Source organism: Urocampus carinirostris, chromosome 1 (genome assembly GCF_059441175.1).
Source record: "Urocampus carinirostris isolate Australia breed hairy pipefish chromosome 1, RoL_Ucar_1.0, whole genome shotgun sequence".
Classification (NCBI taxonomy): domain Eukaryota; kingdom Metazoa; phylum Chordata; class Actinopteri; order Syngnathiformes; family Syngnathidae; genus Urocampus; species Urocampus carinirostris.
In genome coordinates, this window is record NC_142349.1 from 73861166 (window position 1) to 73883838 (window position 22673).

At 40.4% G+C, this 22673-nt stretch overlaps 1 protein-coding gene across 1 annotated transcript in view; it reads right to left on the reverse strand.

Annotated features, from left to right (window-relative positions):
• Positions 1–22673, reverse strand: part of lamc1 (laminin, gamma 1) — a 91350-nt gene that overhangs the window by 30161 nt on the left and 38516 nt on the right. The window contains exons 4-13 of the mRNA XM_088350593.1: positions 19957–20123; positions 18046–18237; positions 15129–15246; positions 12108–12206; positions 11885–12021; positions 8500–8622; positions 5614–5803; positions 5439–5551; positions 4724–4945; positions 1325–1516 (exon numbers count right to left, since the gene is read on the reverse strand). Of these exons, the coding sequence (XP_088206719.1) occupies positions 1325–1516; positions 4724–4945; positions 5439–5551; positions 5614–5803; positions 8500–8622; positions 11885–12021; positions 12108–12206; positions 15129–15246; positions 18046–18237; positions 19957–20123 (1553 nt within the window). The remainder of the gene's footprint in view (positions 1–1324; positions 1517–4723; positions 4946–5438; positions 5552–5613; positions 5804–8499; positions 8623–11884; positions 12022–12107; positions 12207–15128; positions 15247–18045; positions 18238–19956; positions 20124–22673) is intronic.

Consider the following 22673-nt stretch of genomic DNA (forward strand, 5'->3'; position numbering starts at 1 on the left):
TGAGCTGAAAAAGCCGCTTCTCTAAAAAGAGACAGACTTTTCATTACACACCGCGAGACCAAGACAACATCTGCCGGATCTGCCTGACGAAAAGTTTGGAGTGCGGTAAATTTTTGTTTAAAAAAAAATGTACCGTAAATTCCGGACTATAAGCCGCTACTTTTTCCCCAAACGTTCAACCCTGCGGCTTATTCAGTGATGCGGCCAATTTATGTCATTTTTCTAACGGCTGCCAGCGGCACTAGAGTACAAAAGGTAAGATTTAGACCGGTGGAATATATGCGCCGAAGAAGACTGCAACTTCTTGGCTTGACTAGCGCCAAGAAATCTTTCACTAAAACTGGCCGCATGCGAAAGGCAACTTTTTCGCAAGTCTGCCAGTGGATCCTGACGGCGTGGGGCAGCATAAAAAAATCCACCATCACCAACGGGTTCCGAAAAGCCGGTCTGCTGCGTGACGGAGAGTAGGGCACAGAATCAGGAGTGGATGGGAGCGTGGGACGACGTCTACATGACAAAGTTTCTTTCAGACACTGAGGAAGACAACTTTGATGGCTTCAGTTCTAAGGAGGAAGATGAGGACGGTTTACCCTGATTTTTACAAGTACGGTATGTTTTTTTTAACAGACCCGTTTACTGTGTTGCCAGCGTGTTGCTACCATTAACTGCCCTGTCACAGGCACCGTTTGGGATGAAAGTTATGTTATTATAATTAAAGCTTTGAAAACTCTCTCTTTCTTTGTAAATATGTGTAACCATGGATAATATGTATTTGCAACTGTATATTTTTGTCATGTATTTATTTGTATTTATTTTGGACACTTATTCTGATATGTTTTGGACGGGCGAATTAAAAAGAAGGGGCGCAACAAAGGCGGGCTGAGGGGAAGTGGGGACCGGTAAAGGTGAGTGTTTGTGGACACGGCGGACAATAGTGGATATATATTTTTCCCACCCTTACCTTTGGAAATATACACTTTTTTCTTTAGATTACTTTCAACGGGACCCAAACTTGGTCTGCATCAAACCTTAAGTACCGGTATCATTTTCCGTTCATTTTGCCGGCTGTGATTTTTGGACTGTGTACTTTAATGAAGGATATTCAGTTATCAGTTATCGCGGGACTTAAAGTCGGGTCTGGGTTAATTTTGTGTCCGTGTTACATTTTTTTTAATGTGGGCGCATGCGGCTTATATACAGGTGCGGCTTGTGTAAGTACAAAATCTGTTTTCCTCTTAAAATGTGGTGGGTGTGGCTTATAATCAGGTGCGCTCTATAGTCCGGAATTTACGGTAATCGAGCAACGTTCGGGCAGGGGGCTTACCGGTGGTGCCGGGGGGGCAGTTGGTGCAGACCACTTGGCCGCTGTCGTCGGGCAGGAGGGCGCAGGTGGCGCCCGAGGGGCACGGGCACGGCTGGCAGTCCGTGGACGTCCCTCGGCTGGCGTCGCCGTAGTAACCGTCGCGGCAGCGCTCGCAACTCAGGCCCGAGGTGTTGTCTTGGCAATCGCAAGCGCCTGCGTGGCACAAAATGGGAAATTATGGGATACCGTTCGTCGATCCGACATTTCGAGTATGATATTTGACCACTAGATGTCACCGGGTTGTGTCGTGACACTGAAAACAAGTGCTTAAAATAACAAATAAGAATACAAACTATGCCGTCTGAAAGTGACCAAATTGCAACATAATACTTTTTTGAGGTTTCTGGGTACCAAGATGGTGGACGAGTATGGCTGACATACATGTCCACTTTTAGGTGAGGCTAATGGTATGATGCAGAGGGAAAACAAGGAACAAAGGGGGAAGAATGATGGAAAAGGAAAGAAAAGAAAAAAAAAGAAAAAGGAAAACATTTTAAAAAGAGATAAAGGACAAAAAGAATGAAAAGCAAAAGGTGAAAAAAGCAAAAAGAAGGTAACAAATGAAGGAAGAAAAGAAAATAGGAAATAAAACTGAGAAAATAAAAGAGGTAAATGAAATTAAATGAAAAAAAAGTTGGGAGGAAAAATAAGAATAAAAAATGGAAGGAAGGAAAAAGAAAATAGAAAAGGGGAAAAGAAAGAAAGAGAAGGAAAAAGAAAAGGTGACAAAAAGCCAAAAAGAAGAAAACAAAGCAAGGAAGCAATAAAAGAAAATAGGAAAAAATAGAGAAAATAAAAGTAAAGGAAATGAAAAAAAAAGTTGGGGGGAAATAAGAATAAAAAAGAAGGAAGGAAAAAGAAAAAAGAAAAAGGGAAAAGAAAGAAAGAGAAAGGAATAAGAAAAACAAAGGAACAACATGTTACATTTTGGATACAAAATAGCTGAAACCTGAAAGGAGAACAAGAGAAAGAATAAAGCAAAGAAATAAAAAAAGATAAAAAGTAGCAAAAAACAAAAAATGAAAGAACAAACGAAGAGAGCAAGAGATAAAAATAGGCAGAGAGGAATGGACTGAAAAAGGTAGGGGGGGAAGAGAAGGGGAGAAAGAAAGAAATGAGAAAATAATGGGAAAAAACAACAAAGGAAGGACAAAAAGAGGAAGAAAAAAGAAAAACAAATAAAGACAAAGAACCAAACATGGGACATTTTCAAAATACAAGAAAAAGAAACCTGAAAGGAGAAAAAGAAGAGGAAAAGATGAGAAAAAAGAAAAAGAGCAAATAAATAAATAAAATATAAGTAGCAAAAAAAACAGAAAAATAAAAGAAGAAAAGAAAGAAAGAAATCAAGAGATAAAGATATGCAGAGAGGAATAGAGAAAGGTAGAGGGGAAAGACAAGGGGAGAAAGAAAGAAATGAGAAAATAATGGTAAAAAAAAACAACAAAGGAAGGACAAAAAGAGAAAGGAAAAAGAAAAACAAATAAAGACAAAGATCCAAACATGGAACATTGTTAAAATACAAGAAAAAGAAACCTGAAAGGAGAAAAAGAAGAGGAAAAGATGAGAAAAAAAGAAAAGGAGCAAATAAAAAAGTAGCAAAAAAACAAAAAAATGAAAGAAGAAAAGAAAGCAAGCAAGCAAGAGAAAATAATATGCAGAGAGGAATAGACTTGGAAAGGTAGAGGGGAAAAGAGAAGGGGAGAAAGAAAGAAACGAGAAAATAATGGGAAAAAACAACAAAGGAAGGACAAAAAGAGAAAGGAAAAAGAAAAACAAATAAAGACAAAGAATCAAACAAGGGACATTTTCAAAATACAAGAAAAGAAAACCTGAAAGGAGAAGAGGAAAAGATGAAAAAAAGAAAAAGAGCAAATAAATAAATAAAATATAAGTAGCAAAAAACAAAAAAAATGAAAGAAAGCAAGAGATAAAAAATATGCAGAGAGGAATAGAGAAAAGTAGAGGGGAAAAGAGAAGGGGAGAAAGAAAGAAACGAGAAAATAATGGGGGAAAAAAAACAAGGAGGGACACAAAGAGATAGGGAAAAGAAAAACAAAGACCAAAAACCAAACAAGGGACATTTTCAAAATACAAGAAAAAGAAACCTGAAAGAAGAAAAAGAAGAGGAACAGATGAGGAAAAAAGAAAAAGAGCAAATAAATAAGTAGCAAAAAAAACAAAAAATGAAAGAAGAAAAGAATGAAAGAAAGCAAGAGATAAAAATATGCAGAGAGGAATAGAGAAAGGTAGAGGGGAAAAGAGAAGGGGAGAAAGAAAGAAACAAGAAAATAATGGAAAAAAAAAAGAAGGACATATAAAGAAAGGAAAAAGAAAAACAAATAAAGACAAAGAACCAAACCTGGAACATTGTCAAAATACAAAAAAAAGAAACCTGAAAGGAGAAAAAGAAGAGGAAAGATGAGAAAAAGGAAAAAGAGCAAATAAATAAGTAGCAAAAAAATGAAAGAAGAAAAGAAAGAGATAAAAATATGCAGAGAGGAATAGAGAAAGGTAGAGGGGAAAAGAAATGAGAAAGAAAGAATTGAGAAAATAATGGGAAAAAACAACAAAGGAAGGACACAAAGAGAAAGGAAAAAGAAAAACAAATAAAGACAAAGAACCAAACACGGGACATTGTCAAAATACAAGAAAAAGAAACCTGAAAGAAGAAAAAGAAGAGAAGATGAGAAAAAGGAAAAAGAGCAAATAAATAAGTAGCAAAAAAATGAAAGAAGAAAAGAAAGAGATAAAAATATGCAGAGAGGAATAGAGAAAGGTAGAGGGGAAAAGAAATGAGAAAGAAAGAAATGAGAAAATAATGGGAAAAAACAACAAAGGAAGGACACAAAGAGAAAGGAAAAAGAAAAACAAATAAAGACAAAGAACCAAACCTGGAACATTGTCAAAATACAAGAAAAAGAAACATGAAAGGAGAAAAAGAAGAGGAAAAGATGAGAAAAAGGAAAAAGAGCAAATAAATAAGTAGCAAAAAAACAAAAAATGAAAGAAAAGAATGAAAGAAAGCAAGAGATAAAAAAATATGCAGAGAGGAATAGAGAAAGGTAGAGGGGAAAAGAAATGAGAAAGAAATGAGAAAATAATGGGAAAAAACAACAAAGGAGAAAAAGAAGAGGAAAAGATGAGAAAAAGGAAAAAGAGCACATAAATAATTAAAATATAAGTAGCAACAAACAAAAAAAATGAAAGAAAGCAAGAGATAAAAAAAAAAATATGCAGAGAGGAATAGAGAAAGGTAGAGGGGAAAAGAGAAGGGGAGAAAGAAAGAAAGGAGAAAATAATGGAAAAAAAAAAAAACAAGGAAGGACAAAAAAAAGAGAAGTCCAGGTAGGCACTCACCAGTGTCCGGGTGGCAGGATCGGCTGTGGCCGTTGCAGTGGCAGGCCTGGCATTGGCTGAAGGCGCCCAGTTCCGGCCGGGCGCGCCGGTAGCCGGCCTGGCAGCGCTCGCAGCGTCGGCCCTCGTAGCCCGGCGGGCACGAGCACTGCTCCACCCAGGGGGCCGGCGTGCCGGGGCCCGGGGCCGCCGACACCAGACTCACGTCGTCAAGGTAACCGGCGTCTGAAACCCAAAATGCCTTACAAAGGAGACTGTATTTCCTGATTTTTTTGCATGTTTTGACATTTCTTTTCTTTCTTTCTTTATTTTGTGGCATTTGTTTTTGAATATATTTCGTTATTAAATTTGTTGTGAATTTTGCCAGCACAAATTGTTATCCAAATGAGGGGGCGGATCGAGCCGGCGGAGCAATTCACCGATTGGTGGATCAATAAACCATCGCTGCTCTTATTGATCAACTCATCGGATCTTGCAGTTTGGACACGCCCCTTTCTTTGAATAAGACTTTATGGTGACAAAATACACAACAAAATAAATGAGATTTCAGAAAGATGACAGAATAAACTACAGAATTCAAACATAAATGACTAAATTCCATCATATATCTAGTTACAATGTCAATTATTTCTGCATTGATTTCTTTCGATGTCCTATATCTGCAGTTATTCATTTCTTAACAGGATAACTCCTCCCCTAAACGTTAAGCCCCGCCTACTCTTCTCGCTGTAAGTCCCTCTGATTTTGATGGCGGTGAGATTGTGCAGAATCTTCTGGAAGTCGGCGTGAGAGACGGTCGGCCTCCACGGGTAGTCGGCGCTGTCGCGGAGCCTGCGGGGGGCGCCGGAGAGTCAGAAGGCCGCCTTGCGACGGGTCGAAAGGGACCGGCTCACCTGAAGACGTAGCGCTGCGATTGGACGCCGGGGTAGGCGTTGCCCTGGGCGATGAGGGGCACGGCGGCCCTAAGCCCCGCCCCTTCCAGGACCAAGTCCTCGGCCGATAGGCGGCTGTCCCGACGGTCCACCCGGAAACTCAAACTCAAGTTCTGACCGTAGCTCAGCAATTGGTCGCCCAGGAATTTACCTGGAAGGAGGCGGGACATGCGCCTGTCAATCATGATGCGTGGCCATGGCAACACGTGTTTTGATGATGGCATTGGGTGAAGATGGCGAACACCGGAATCGGAAATACTACAAAAATGCTAAAGAAATACCAGGAAACTGCTACAACGGAAATAATACAAAACACAAGTACAAGTACACTACAAAAACAATGAATTTATCAATTTATATTGCGACTTGCCCAGAAGACTTTTTTAAAATGAGGATGAAAAGAAATGTAAATTCGATGAAAAGGACTTACTAGTTGGTCGCCGGATGCGCCAAACAGGAGAAAACAGTTATCAATACTTTTCAAAGTAAAAAACAAAACCAAAAAAACAAATACTCATTGAGAATTTGACTCTTTTTAGCAGAAAAAACTGCAAAATGTAAAAAATAGAAAGTTAGATTCCAACATGGTGCAAATGTTTACAATTCAGATGGTCAAAATGATCATATTTATTCGAATATAACTCCTAAATAACTCAAAAGTTGTTATAAATGAGGGAAAACACATGTGGGAGCGCGTGTGAACTCTCCGCCCCCCTTCCACTTTGTGCAATGGTATGCCCCAGCGGCAGTGTTGTGGTGTGTTCAATACAGTTCGTTTGAGCATCCGTTACGGTTGTCAGCCACATTATTCTTTCTACAAACATACCTGAGTCACTATTTGTCCGATTACGATTATTTTTATTTTTCTCTTTATTTGTGGTACAGCCACTTGGGGGCGACAGAGTGCTTACATTGAACAGGTTGCGGTAAGTAAACACTGACTGTACTATGTATTTTTTTTCATAAACATTTTGCATTTTCTCCCGTTCAATCCAATTCATCGGGCTGCGGTGGGTGAGGCTAATCTACAGAAATCGGAGATTTCAATTTCCATAATGGATTCAAATTATTACTCGACACTAAAGGTCAATCATGGACAATTCATGACATCCACTACACAGCATCATCTCCAAACAGAAGAGCAGCTTCAGCAACAGACTGCTGTCACAGTCTTGTTCCACGGACAGACTGAGGAGATGATTTCTTCCTCATGCCACGAGGCTCTTTAACTCCACCCGGGGGAGTAAAAGCCCACTTTAAACCCCACCCCCACATTTGCATATTACCCTATTTTTATGACGGTGTGTATTTTCCATAGCACTATTTAAATACTCTATATCAACACGTTATATTGGGTGTTTTTTGTATTCTATATCTTTTATTTTATTGTTTTATTTTTCAACACAAGGATACTGCAGGGAGTGTGAATTTCCCTACGGGGATGAATAAAGTATCTATCTATCTACAGAAATTAACTGTAAAAGAAAAAAACGTTACTCATGTACAGAACAATATTTTCCGGAGTATACGTCGCACTAGCCAAAAATGCGTAAGTAGGGAAAGTGTGTATATATAAGTTGCAATAAATAAAAAATGTGAATACAAAGAATGTGACTTAAATGATCTTAAAACAGAAAGTGCATGGAAATTTGAACGGGGCTGGCGAATTAAAAAGTGGGGGCGCTCCTGTTCTAGAACCAGATTGGCAAACTAATCACCCCGCCTTTTCATTTTAGCATGCTTTTCATGCTCAATGACAAATACACACGCTTGATTGACCAACTGATGTTATGATAAGAGCTACCGTATTTTCCGCACTATAAGGCGCACCTAAAAGTCTTATTTTTTTTCAAAAGCTGACCATGCGCCTTATAATACAGTGCGCCTTATATATGGATCAATATTAAATCGCAAAGTCTCGCAACTTACGCAACAGCCGCCGACTCGATTTTACCCCGAACGTGGAGTAGTCCGCGGTGTATGCTGGGATTTATATACCGGCGTTTCATTGGCTAACCGATGTGTCAATCATCATTTGAATCGATCGCTATTGGCTGAAGTTATTCGGAGCCTCGGATTGGCTAGAGGGCCAAAACAAACCCTGCAATTGGCCGAAAAAGATGACCCTGAATAGCAAGCTTGCTAAAGTACGCCATAAAGAAACATGTTTCATTAGTCTGTATTTGTAAATATTTGACTCTCCTGGATTGACTACACTCACGGTTGTAAGAAGACCATGATTGCGTATCATAATTGAACGTGAGAACTTAGGTGAGCTATGCGGCTTTATATTTTCCTGGAATCTTGTTTTAGAACGATCTTGATGTTGCTGTGATGAGTTGAGTGAATTCAACTCAATTCCAAGTGTTTATTGTCATATGCGCAGTAAAGTTGCGAGCGAAAAAGAAAATAGAAACTAAGGAATGGTTGGCATTTCTTGAATCCCAAGACTTTAACCTTCCGAATGATATTTGAAATGACGCATTTACGACACGTATTTGCTTCCTTGCAAGCTTTGGGAATGTTAAGGGGGTAATAAGTTGGACTGAACTATCTGACTGTTTTGTCCACGTTCCCATTGTAGCGCCTTATAATCCGGTGCGCCTTATCTATGGAAGATGTAGGACCAAAAACTATTTTTTGGGGGTGCGCCCTATAACCCGGTGCGCCCTAAAGTGCGGAAAATACGGTAATTGATCAGTCTCCACCTTCAAGACATCCAGCAATTTGAGGTTGAATCCTCAATGAATTACACGCCAGTATCAAAGTAGCTCAAAACCAGAGCAGGTATTATAATCCATCATTCTACTTCCATTTAAAATCATAAATAAAAGCGTGAAAGGTTACCTGGAGCCACAAAGTAGACGGGGAAGTAGTCCTGCGAGATGAGCGAGATGTCCTGCGTGTCAGACGACCAGCCGACCGTCACGTCCGAGGCGTCGCGCTGCTGCCCCGTCCAGCCGTCCTCGTCTAAAAAAAAAAACACACCTCAGGTCGGTACCAGCTATCCGATTGGCTGCAACAACTCATCGATAAAAACGATTATTAAAAGCTTTTGCTACGAGTGACTTCATCATCATTGTGCGATTTATGAGCCGAATGCATTTGGCTCTCAAGGTGAAGTTGCAGGGTTATAGTACCACTTTAATCCAGCAGAGGGCGCCCTGAGAAGATTTTATAATGATGGTATGTTGATTTCAACACAAGGGGGCAAATTCTTGCAAATTGGGAATGTTTATCATATTCAAAGATTTAACCCCACCCCAAAAAAATTGATAAGTGAGTTTATGTTATGGATATTTTGGGGCGGGCAAAAAATGGGCTAAACAGAGTTTCCTTAATTGCCTTTCCTTTGTTTTGTTTTTGTATAAGTCTAAATGTAATATGATCTTTGGATTAAGGGGTAGGAAGAGAGTATTTTACACATTTTCAGGTGAATGGAATACATTTGTATCTAGATTTGTTTATTATCATTTACATACAATTGGATTTTTATGTTTTCTATTACAGAATATTCTGGTGTTTTGTTTACTAATACTTACCCATCCGAAACTTCAATATTTGAATACAGGAGGAAATAAAAAATGTATTCTTCGATTAACCGAAAGAATAATCGATCCATTTATCAATTATTAAAATAATAGTTAGTTGCAGTCATAGCTCAGACGGAGCCTTCTAATTGGCTCCCTCGCCAACAGTGTTGGGCACGATAAAGTAATTATAGTTACGGACTACTTCATCCAATCAGCGACTGAGTTAGTACCCAAGTGACTCTAAAGTAAAAGTTACTAGTTAACAAGAGAAGTATGTTAAAAAAAGTTTTTTGTACATGAAAGAATTTGTAATTTTCTGGGCAGTGTTTGAGTCAGTCGAATAAAGATCAGACAGGTAGTTGTGATCAGGGTTGGGTAGGGTTACTTTAACTGGATTACTTTCAATTACTTTTGGATAACTCCAATCCCAAATATGCTAATAAAAGACAAAAGAAACTAAATATGAATAAAATGACTCCATTTTGTGCAGGCTTGGGGAGTAACTGAATACATGGAACGGCAAAAATGATGTTGGCAAGCTGTTTGGATTTGTTTTCATTTTGTTTCTGTCGCATTTGATGTTAGTTTTACCGGAGATCAAAGCCAGGAGAGAAAGCTTACCACGTGTTGTGAGTCATCATTTTATTCATATTTAGTTTATTTTGTCTTTTATTAGCACATTTGCTATTGGAGTAATCCAAAAGTCATTGAAAGTAATCAAGTTAAAGTAACCCTAACCAACCCGGGTTGTGATATAGTACTTTGTCATACTTTTATATCCTACACTTGAAATGCACCCAAAAGAAACAGTCAACAAAATAATTAAACATCAATAATCAGCAAGTACGTAAACATGCACGAAAATGTACGTAAACACAAGCAAAACGATACAGACGCTGCCCTACTTCCGAAAAAGATCGTTAATAGGTTGAATTTGTTCGTAATTTGCTTCAGTGCTATGTACGTTTAAAGTATGTTTTGTACTAAAAAATAAACCTTTCATAAAATAATATGCTCTATAAAGATAAATAAAGTTGAGTTCGACTTACTTTTGGGATTTGCCCTTCAAAAGGTCCTCCTCCGTGGTAAAAAGTGGCCCAAAAAAAGCATTATGACCATTTTCTCAACCGCATCAAGCTTTCTTATTCCACTTTCGTTTCAAAAGAAACGGCTCGCTTCTTTACACTTTACCCCGATCATATTGATTGGATGTGTGAGATATTAAACTATAAAAATGTCAAAGTTCTTAGCGCTAGAGATACTGTGCAGTGTGTACACTAACTAAGTAGAAGCTGTATTTCTTCTTCGGGGTGGATGTCGGGTGACTTCTCACAGCGCCACCACATGCCAGTAGCGGCGGAAAGAAGCACTACAGTAAATGAAATGAAATGATCTGCATTTCTATAGCGCTTTTCAAGTCAATGACTTCCCAAAGCGCTTTACATTGTGCTTCACATTTCCCAATCGCGGCCGTGATCTGTGCAGCCATGTAAGGCGCTAACCTGCTTATTGGGGGTTCAATGTCTTACCCAAGGACACTTCGACATGTAACACGGACGAGCCGGGATTGGGATCCCTTAATCCTAAGACGATCGCTCTACCTCCTGAGCTACTGCCGCCCCTAAAGTACAGTACCATCCTCTACTTGGAAAAAGGTGCACATGATACAAAATCGAATTTACGGCGATGTCCGGATATTTTTTGGCATCCCGAAAATAATGTTCGTATCTACTGTTTTATGTAACTTGAATGGTCGGAAATAGGGGAGCGTCTGTACTTTAACAGAGAAAATGTGAGTAAAAACGCACAAAACCGTATGTAAAGACACAAAACATACGCAAACAAACACAAAAACATACATAGACATGCACGAAAACATACAAAAACACGCGAGAAAATGAATGTAAACACGCACAAAAACTTAACACAAACAAAAACGTACGCAAACATGCACAAAAATATGCAAAACCATGCGAGAAAAGGTAGGTATACATGCAGGAAAACGAATGTAAACACGCACAAAAACGTAACACACAAAACGTACGCAAACATGTACTAAAACGTACATAAACATGCACGAAAATATACAAAAACACGCGAGAAAATGAATGTAAACACGCACAAAAACTTAACACAAACAAAAACGTACGCAAACATGCACAAAAATATGCAAAACCATGCGAGAAAAGGTAGGTATACATGCAGGAAAACGAATGTAAACACGCACAAAAACGTAACACACAAAACGTACGCAAACATGTACTAAAACGTACATAAACATGCACGAAAATATACAAAACCATGCGAGGATAGGTAGGTATACACGCAGGAAAACTAACGTAAACACGCACAAAAACTTAAGTAAACACAAAACGTACGCAAACAAAAACATACATAGACATGCACGAAAACATACAAAATCACGCGAGAAACTGAACCTAAACAAACACATACAAATACACAAACAAAATAATACATAAACAGAAAACGTGCGTAAACACAGAAAACATACGTAAAAACGCAAAAAACGTATGTAAACATGCACAAAAACATACAAGAACACGCAGGAAAACGAACGTAAACATGCAGGAAATCGTACGTGAACGCACAAACGTACGTCACGCCTGTGATGGCCAGTAGCGGTACTGCAACGTAAAAAAAAAAGGCTAAAAACAACGCCCTTGCTCTCAAACACATACCTTGCTGGAAATCGGATCGGATCATCCGGACGGCGTAACCGGAAGCGCTCTCGCACACGGACGAATGCAGGAAGCAGAAACAGGGCGAGCAGCCTTCGGCGCTCTCGGCGGCCATGTTGAAAAATCCCGGCTTGCACCTGCGGGGGGCGGAGCGTCAGGGGCCGGGCGGAAGGGGGTCTCGCTGGAAGAAGGGGGTCCCGCAGAAAGAAGGGGGTTCCCTTACCTGTCGCAGGCGAAACCCTCCACGTTGTCCTTGCAGCGGCACTGCCCGGTGGCCGCGTCGCATTCCTGAGTGCTGCCCGCCGCCGAGCAGGAGCAGGGCCTGCGCGGAGAGACGGCAGGGGGCGCCGGAGACACGCCTCAATGATTAGATTAAGAGCATGGAGGAAAAGACCCCGCTATTTTTTGAGGCCAAAATAGATGCCGTAGAAACAAAAAAGAATCGCCCGATACCTAAATATGTGACGTCAATGCAGTTATTGAAAGAGGCATTTTGTCATTTATTTGTTCTGTCATAGATTTTGTTGTTTGTAGTGTCATCTACTTTTTTAGGTGCTGTATTTTTCATTGCGTTTTGTCATTTCAAGTCAAGTCAAGATGGCGGCGCGTTGGGCAGACGCTGCGGCTCGGGCTCCAGTTCGTCTTTTGTTTTTCAGTGTCCCCTGATCCCTCTTATTTTCCCTTCGACTCCCTTCGCATTTACAAGAATATCCACTACATCCCGAGGGATATACAGAGACCACCGGATCTCCCTGGAAGATTTGCCGCCTGCCGACAATGACAACGACGGAGCAAAGGCTGACCAGCGCTCCCAAGCATGTTCAACCAACGCCAGATCCATCCGTCCACAATGAGTGAATTGAGCTGCGGATCGCCACCAACAACGTCCGGAATTGGAGGACTTTTTTTTTTTTGCCAGTCTTGGCTTTCCCGACGCCGCATTACATCACCGGCTTGATTGAGACGAAGACTCCGGTAAAAACAGGGGTTGGAGACTACGCGCTACAATAATAGCGGAACCATTGACACACACACTCGATATGGAGTTTCTAGCTATGTACCGGGAGAGTTAACTGTGGTCTTTGTGTTTGCTGTTTACTTTACACCGCTAACCGTTTCACCGGATGCTAACGTTAGCATAGCGCTAAATCTCCTGCCCGCTGCTAAACAGCAGCTTGCACACCCCAACGGAGCTTTATCGTCGACGGCGACTTTAATCGGGCACGGCGCCCTGATGGCTGCGGCTGCATCGACTTGCAATGGTTTTTTTACGCGTCGGCCATAAGATACAGTCTTCGACTCAGTTTTGATGGCGCACAAAGTCGGCTCGAACTGCAGATTGAGTTACGATCGCAGTTTTTTTTGCTGGATATGCGATCATCCAGACATCAAGCGCTCGATGTTTATTAGCCACGGACTTCTATGTCGACAAGACCCAGCGGCCTACAAGGCAGCGAAGCAGAGTGGCAAGACAGCGGCGTGACCGCCGAACGAGGACATCAAGCGCTCGGTGCTACGACCACTCGACATCAAGCGCTCGGTGCTACGACCACTCGGAAGTGTTTATTAGCCACGGACTGCTATGTCAACAAGACCTACAAGACCAGCGGCCTACAAAGCAGCGAAGCAGAGTGGCAAGACACGGGCCGGGCTAACAGCTAGGCTAAAGGCTAACCCCTCGACGAAGCGGGCCGGGCTAACAGCTAGGCTAAAGGCTAACCCCTCTAACATTCGCTCTCTGGACAATAAACTGGACCATTTAACAACTGGAAGAGGCATCGAACCGCGAGATGACGAACTGCTGCGCTAAAATTCTGACGAAGACATGGTTAATCTTATCTATCCCGGCTGACGTTCTAAGAAACTGTGCAGGTCAGATGTATCGACATTTCGTTCTGTATACACGTGTACACGAATGACAATAAAGTAAATCTAAATCTGAATCTGAATCTCTTATGGACTGTACTCCCAAATCCATTCAATTGTGGACTGAGCAATTCGGAAAAACGCTGGACTATGTGTAATGTAAGATCAAACATTCGGTTGTGTCCGGCAACTTCTTTTTGACCGTCGCTACTTCACAGATTTTCACTTTTTGCGGGTGGTTTTGTTCCCCATTAACCAGGTCTAAAAAAATAACAATTTAAAAAAAAAAAATGTTTTTTTTTTTTTTTTGAAGGTGCGCCGCTACTTCGCGGTTTTTCACTTATCGAGGATGGTTTTGGTCCCCATTAACCGCGATAACCGGGGTCCCACTGTATTTTGCTATGCTATTTGTTGCGTATTTTTTCACATATTTCGTCAGGTACCTGTAGTTGCTCATGTATTTTGTCGTTTTCCGTTTTTTATCTTATTATTCGTTATGTCATCGTGTATGTTATTGTGTCCTCCGTCGTTTTCTGCCATGTACTTTGTGCTGTTTTTGTCAAGTATTTTCTTGTCGTGTATTTCGTCAAGTTTTATTTTTGGGGTCATGTATTTTGTCATGTACAGTAGCTTGTTGTGTATTTTGACTTATGTTGAGTTGTGAATTGTCACATAATTTGTCATTTATTTTGTCATGTATTTTGTCCTTTCTCATTGTTTATTTAATTATGTTTTTTTTCTTCGTTTGTTGTGTATGCTAATGATGCTAATGTGTACTTTGTTATTTAATTTTCGGTTATTTTGTTAATGTGTTTTTTGTCATGTCCTTCCTTGTTTTGTCATGTATTTTGTCATGTACTCTAATTTGCCATGTATTTGATCTTGTATGATGTGGAGTATTGTGTATTTCGTTATTTATTTTTGGGGTATTTAGTTGGTTGGATATTTTGTGCATTTTTCATGTATAAGTAGTTTACTTCAGTATTTGTTTTGTCGTGTCTTTTAAAATATTATTCAGATGAGAGGGCAGGTCGAACTGGCTGAGCTTTTCACCTATTGGTCGATCAGTAACGAAGTGATCAGCTATTACAACAATGAACCAATGGGTGAGAAGCTCAGCTCGTTCGACCCGCCCTCTCATCCGAATATTTTTGAGACAAAATACACGACAAATACAATAAATGAACCCCAAAAATGTCCAAATGCATAAATGTATCCATTGCATTGATGTCATACATTTATGTACGCTGTGATTAATTCACTTTGTATTTCTACATAGAGTGGGATTGATCTTCCTTAGTAGCATCAAGCTAGCCATGAGCGTCGTATCCGCGTATGTCTCCGACTTTATTTTGCGACGTGCCGGTTTTTGATGTACCTGCATCCGGCTTCGGTCAAACTGTGAAATCCGGGTTGGCAGCGGTCGCATTTTTCCCCCGTCACTCCCGGTTTGCAGGCGCACATCCCCCGGGGGTCGCACTGGGGGGACTCGGAACCTGGAAAAAAAAAAAAACACGAGGCGCTCTTTAGATAGAGAGATGGATAGATAGAGATGCAGAGATAGATAAATATACTGTATAGATATAGACAGATAGATATAGATATAGAGAGAGATAGATAAAGATAGAAAGAGGTATAGAGAGTTAGAGAGATAGAGATAGATGGATAGAGATAAAGATAGAGAGAGAGATAGGAGATAGAGATGGGAGATAGAGATATAGAGATAGAAAGAAAGAGCTAGAGAGGGAGATAGAAGTAGAGGGATATAGATATAGAGAAAGAGAGCTAGAGGGATAGAGATAGAGAGCTAGAGAGAGATAGATAGAGATAGATGGAGATAGATAGATAGATAGAGATAGAGAGATAGAGATAGATGGAGATAGATAGATAGAGCTAGAGAGAGAGATATAGAGAGATAGATAGAGATAGAGAGAAAGAGATAGAGAGATAGGAGATAGATAGATAGAGATAGAGAGATGGACAGAGAGAGAGATAGAGAGAGAAAGATAGGAGATAGAGAGATATAGATAGAGATAGACAGATTAATATAGATAGATACTTTATTCATCCCCAAAGGGAAATTCACACTTCTAGCAGTATCCTTGTGTTGAGAATAAAATAATAATAAAATAAAATAAATAGAAAACATAAATACCCAATATAGCGTGTTAATGAAGAGCATTTAAATAGTGTTACGAAAAATACACACTGTCATAAAAATAGGGTAATATGCAAATGAGGGGGTGGGGTTCAATGTGGGCTTTGGCTTCCCCGGGTGGAGTTAAAGAGCCCCATGGCATGAGGAAGAAACAATCTCCTCAGTCTTTAAGCTTAACATGCTAGCAACGAGAGCCTTTTCGGTGCAATGTTTTTAATCTAGAAATATAAACAACTCAGGTTCCATTAGAATCACAAAAGAGGCAAATAAGCCGGCTTTTATATATTTATTTGGAGATTTCGAACGATACTCGGGCCGGCCCATTATTAGCACCGATATTCAAGACTCAGACGAATATCGATATTCGCATTTTTATTGATTCGACGGGCTGATTAAATAGATTTAAAACTGAATTATTCAGGCTCATATGCAGCCAAGCCTCTCTTCCCCCCAGACGCTACTCGCACCAGGCCTTCTGATTGGATAAGCCACCGGGGGCGGAACCACCAAAGCAGGAACAATAACATTTGAGTGGCAGCACTGCTAATTTGTCCCGACATGCCTGCGAATAGAGACCGCCGATAATATTGAGATTTCAAAAAGGCTGTGGTAGAAAAGCGTGTGTTTGATCAAGAGCTAGCGCAAAAAGTGTAGTTTTATTTCATTTATTGAAATGTTCATTTTTATTAGAATTTATAAGAAATATTATTTGTTTCTTTTTGCATGTTTTTGACTTCCAACCACTCAAAATATTCAATGCCTTTAAACCTTTAGACATATCAATGTACATAGTTTTCTTTCCTTTTTTTGACTAAAGCATCTTTCCCCAAAAACCCCACCAGTTAGTGCAGGGGTGTCAAACTCATCTTAACTCAGGGGCCACACGAAATAACAAGCATTCTCTTGGGGGCCACACTAGTAGATTAGAGAGAAAGAAAAGAAGAGAAAGAAATCAGAGAAAGAAAGAGAAAAAGAGGGTGTGGGACAAGAAGAGAGAGAGAGAGAGAGAGAGAGAGAGAGAGAGAGAGAGAGAGAGATGGGTAGAGAAATGGTGGATAGAGAGCGAGAGAGAAAGATGATGGATAAAGAGAGAGAGAGGGATAGAGAGAGAGAGAGAGAGATGGAGAGATATGGATAGAGAGAGACAGAGAGAGAGAAATGGATAGAAAGAGAGAGAGCGATGGATTGAGAGAGATTGATACAGAGAGAGAAAGAGAGAGAAATGGATAGAGAGTGAGAGAAATGGATAGAGAGAGCCAAATGGATAAAGAGTGAGAGCGGAAAAGATAACCTGAGATACATGAGATAAAAAGAGAAATAGTGAGAGGAGGAAAATAAGAAATAAATCCCAAGAGAAATAGAATGAAGGAGAAAGAGAGAATGTGAAAACAAGCAAGAGAGAGAGAGAAAGGGAGAAAAGAGAAAAGGAAAAAGGAAGAGAGAGCAAAAGATGGTAAAAAGGCACTGAGAGAGAAAGAGACAAAAAGGAACAAAGAAAGAGAAAGATACTGAGAGGGTGAAAGAGAGAGAGAAAGAGAGAGAAAAGGGTGGAAGAGGGACACAGAGAGAGAGAGAGGAAGAAAGAAATACAACTACAGAATCTTTGTAAGAGGCACCTGGACAAACTTCAACCTGCAGCTCGTTTTTCTCTGTCGCTTCTCTAAACGTTGTCTCTCGGGCCGGATTCAACCCCTTAGCGGGCCTAGTCCGGCCCGCGGCCTGCCTGTTTGACACCCCTGAGTTTGTGGTTTGCAGGCAAAATTGCTATTTGGGCTTTGGCGCCACCATCTGGTGTGGAGAACACTACAACAACAAAAATGGACTTCTCATACAATTAACTCCACGGCACTGAGGGGTGAAATATCAAAATCCTGTGAAATGCATTGAAAAAGGGGAAAAAGAGGATGATTGGGACTAAAATTCCCACAATGCTTTGGGGCATCAGAATATCACAAGTGAGGGAAACCGGTCTTGAGAAAGGGGGCGTTTTTCTGCAGCGCATTGAGTTGCATCATTTGTGCTTGAAGAGTGCCCCCGGTGGCTAAAACCATCAATTACATTTACTATTGAAAAAACACTGCTTGTTGATTCTCAATGAAGTAAATGACGTGCGAGGCGGGCGCGGTCGGTGCCTCACCCACGGGGTCGCAGCCGCAGGGCAGGCAGCGATGGGGGTCCCTCTCGGGTCTGTAGTGTCGGTCCAGGCACCGTTCGCAGCGGGGCCCGTCCGTGTTATCGGCGCAGTTCTTGCAATGGCCGCCGTGGCCCGTGGAACGGTACAGCTCGCCGTCGAAGTAGCACTCGGCACTCTTGCCGTTGCAGTCGCAGGCTGAAAAGGGGGACACAAGGGAAGTTTAGCAAATGAGTCGGGGGGCCGCGACCCCGCCTTACAAGTTCGGAATAAGACGTTTTCCGACCCCTCGTTACAGAATTTTATCTGCTATACCGCATCGACAGCAAATGAGTTTGTGTTCCCCCAAAAATTTCGTGTTCCAACAAAATGCACCTTCGTCTGCTATTTTTTCACAACATCAAAGCTCGTTTTTCTCTTGCGCTTCTCTGATTGTTTTCCGCTTGTTTGACACCCCCCGAGTTAGTGGTTTTTGTGTCACAGAATCATGAAAATGACAGGATGCTAGTGGCTGAACTCCCTCCCACAATGCTTTTCTCTGCAGTTCAGTGATTCGACAGGATTGTGTCACAGAATCAAGAAAATAACAGGATGCTAATGGTTGAACTCCCTCCCACAATGCCTTTCTCTCGTCAGTTCAGTATGTGCGTGGTAAGGACTTGGCGAGCCCGTGCGATACTACGCCGTACTTTTATACTTTATGGGGCGGCATTAGCTCAGGAGGTAGAGTGCTCGTCTTGGGATCAAAAGGTTGCAGGTTTGATTCCCGGCTCCTCTGTGTTATATGTCAAAGTGTCCTTGGGAAAGGCACTGAATCGTTATCGGTTAGTTAGTGTGTAAAAGGAATATGTGTGACTTGAAAAGCGCAATAGAAATGCAGACCATTTACATCAGACCTGGGCACTCCGGTCCTGGAGGGCCGTATGTTCTGCATGATTTTTGAGGTTTCTCTGATCCAATACAGGTGATTCCAATCACCAGTATCGTTAACGAGCACTTGCTAGCTTGCTAACAAGGTTTTAATTTGTATCACCTGAGTTAAAGAAGAGCAAACTTCAAAATCTGGCAGGACATATGGCCCTCCAGGACCGGAGTGCCCAGGTCTGATTTACATTCACATTTATAACTCGTTAGCAGGACTCATTTGCATGCAGCCGTTACCATGTAGCCGTTAGCATAACTCGTTAGCATGTACTGCTAGCATAACTCCTTAGCATGCAGCGGTTAGCCTAACTTGTTATCATGTATCCGTTAGCATGACACGTTCGGATGTAGCCGTTGGCATGCAGCTGTTAGCATGTAGTCGTCAGTATGACTCGTTAGCATGTAACGGTTAGCACTTAGTGGTTGGCAATTGTTGTAGCCATTAGCATGTAGCCGTTAGCATAATGTATTGGGTGGCAGGTTCGATTCCCGGCTCCTCCATGTTATATGTCAAAGTGTCCATGGGCAAGGCACTGAATCCCTAATGTCCCCAATAAGCAGGTAGTCGCCTTGCATGGTTAGTTAGTGTGTAAAAGGGAAAAGTGTGAAGCACATTGTAAAGCGGTATGGGAGGTCTACATTGACTTGAAAAGCGCTATATAAATGCAGACCATTCATTCATTCATTTATAGGCTATGGGTCCCAAAGGGAGAAGTAAAAAAAATGATCACCACGGAGCCTCGGCCCAGTCATACCTAAGACTTACAACATTGGCGCTCATCAATAGAGATTGGAATAGGAGGGGGGCTGCTCACCTATCGACTCCCAGTTGGGTTGAGCGAGGGGGCTGGGAATCCCCTCCTGCATCAATCTCCCAAAAAGAGTCAGAAATGTGTGCGTTTTTTGACTCCAGCCACACGTACAGGACTTTACACTATTTCGGGCGTTCCCCGTCGTATGGAAAGGCAATCGACCGACGGGTTTTCTACTCACGTAGGCATTCGTTAGCATCGTCGGCGGTGGCCCGCCTCCAAGGCCGGTCGTTGAAGAAAGCTTTGCAGATCTGGCAATCGGCGCCTTCCGTGTTGTGTTTGCAGTTGCACGTCAGGCGACCTTGAGCGTCCTTCAGGCATTCGCTGGCGTGACCGTTGCATTTGCACCTGGTGACGAACGGAGAAAAGGAGAAAAACTTTCAAGGAAAATTAAGAAATACCCCGAGAAAAAAGGAGAAAAAGTTCACGCCCATCTTACGGAAGCGCGGGAAAAATCTTGAATTACTGGGAAAATAGAGACACCATGAGATGGAGGAAGTAATTCAAAGAAAATAATGGTTTCTTTTGAACAAAAACAAGCCATGTTTGGGAAGCACACACACAACAACCAAAATTTGGGATAACTTTTAAAAATTGTTCTCAATAAAATGATCCAATTATCGCTTAAATCAAACCAGTTGCTCAAATCAAATGTACCAATTTTACAGAGGTTGCTTTTTCACCAAGCGCCCAAATATTGGAGAATAGAATATAAAACAATAAAATCTGATAAATACGACAAAAATAAAAATAAAAATAAATAATAATATTAAAAAGAAAAGATAAAACAAATAAAATGCAATAGAAAAATAATAGAAAAAAGAGAAAATAATGAAATGAGAATACAATAAAATAAAGAATAAGAATAGAAGAATGACATGAAAGAATAGAACAAAGCAGAATAAAAAGGAATAAAACTGAAAAGATAAGAATTTAAAAAATCATTAATAAAAGAGAAAATACAAAATATTATGCAACAATTGAAAAAAAGAAGATAAAAAAAAATATAAAAGAGTAAAAAACAAAATATAAAACTGAATAAAAATCTCATCTCATCTCATCTCTCATTAGTTGTACTGCTTATCCTCATTAGGGTCACGGGGGGGCTGGAGCCCATCCCAGCCATCTCCGGGCAGTGGGCAGGGAACACCCTGAACTGGTTGCCAGCCAATCGCAGGGCACACGGGGACAGACAACTCACTCGCTCATTCATACCTAGGGACAATTTGGACCGGCCAATTCACCTGAAATGTATGTTTTGAATAAAAATATAAAATAAAAATAAAACGAAATTGGAATTGGAATACAATATAATATAAGAACAGAAAACACAAAGAGAAATTTTTTTTATTAGAATGCAGTAGAATATAAAATAAGAAACGGAAAATAGTTAACAGAACAAAATTGAGATAAGAGAAAAATGTGCAAAAAGAAAACAATAAAATATAATGTAATATAAAAATAAAATGAGAACTCGAAAAGTGAAAGAAATATGAGAAAAATAGGGGGAAAAAAAACGAAAGGATAAAACAGAATAGATTACAATATCAAACAAGAATAGAAAAAAAATAATAAGAAATAGAAAAAAATGAGAATAGAATACAATAAAATATACAATAAGAATAAAAAGAACCAAATACGAAAGAATGGGAAAAAAAACTGAAAAAAATAAAAAGAAGAAAAAATAAAATGGAGTAAAACGCAATAAAATATAAAACAATAGAAATGAACAAGATTTTTTTTTTTTAAATTACAGGAAAGAAAACAATAACAAACATCAAAGTGTAAAACGGACTAAAATACAATACAATATGAAATAAGGAAACAAAATCGAATAAAAAAGGAAAGTTAAAATAGAAAACACAAAATTTTAAATAACAAAAGGGGAAAAATAGAAATGGATAGAATAAAAAATGGAACAGAAAAAAAAGAAATGCCGTGACTAAAAATTGAAAACGGTAGATTTGATTTTTTTCGGGGGAGAAGCAATCCTTTCTTCTTTTCATATTTCTGGAGGATGCAGACCACCGCAAATTGCAGTCTCGAATAAAGTTCTGCAAACTTTGAAGTCAGGATGAAAAAAAAAATAAAGAACTGGCGACGAGACAAGAAAGAAAGATGAAAGAGAGCCGGCGGAGAAGGAGGAAGCTAACAAGCTCAGACTTGCTAGCTTGTGGGAGGCGGACGCACCAATAAGCAAGTGCTACTCTTTTGAAGAAGTTCTAGCTGGCTTGCAGCAAAACACCGACAATTTGAAGAGTAAGTGTGTCCCATACCATATCCAAACGCTGAGGAGATCACTTCTTCCTCATGCCATGAAGCTATTTAATTCCACCCGGGGGAGTAAAAGCCTACATTGAACTCCACCCCCACATTTGCATATGACCCTATTTTTATTACAGTGTGTATTTTCCGTAGCACTATTTCAATACTCTACATCCGGGGTATCAAACAGGCGGCCCGCGAGATAACGCTGAGGGAAGCGCAAGAGAAAAACGAGCTGCAGGTTGAAATATGTCCACTTGATGTTGCCAGAGCCAAGTGCCTCTCACAAATACACCTTATTCCCACTATCTTGCTTCCTCCCTTTTTCTTTCTCACTTTTTCTCTTTCACTCTCTCTGTCCCTCTCTCTTTTTACCTTCTTCTGCTCTTTTCCTTTTTCCTTCTCCCTCTCTCTCTTGCTTTCCTCGTCTCTCCTTCCCTTTTCTCTCCTTCTCTCTTTCTATTTCTTTCTCTCTATTTCTATCCCCCTCTCTTACGCTTTCTGTTTCTCACGTTCTCTCTCTTTTTCTCTCTTTCTCCCGTTCTCCCTTTTCCTTGTCCAACACTCCTTTTCTCTCCCTCTTTTTCTCATTTCTTTCTTTTTTTTTCCTTTCTCCTCAATCTACTAGTCTGG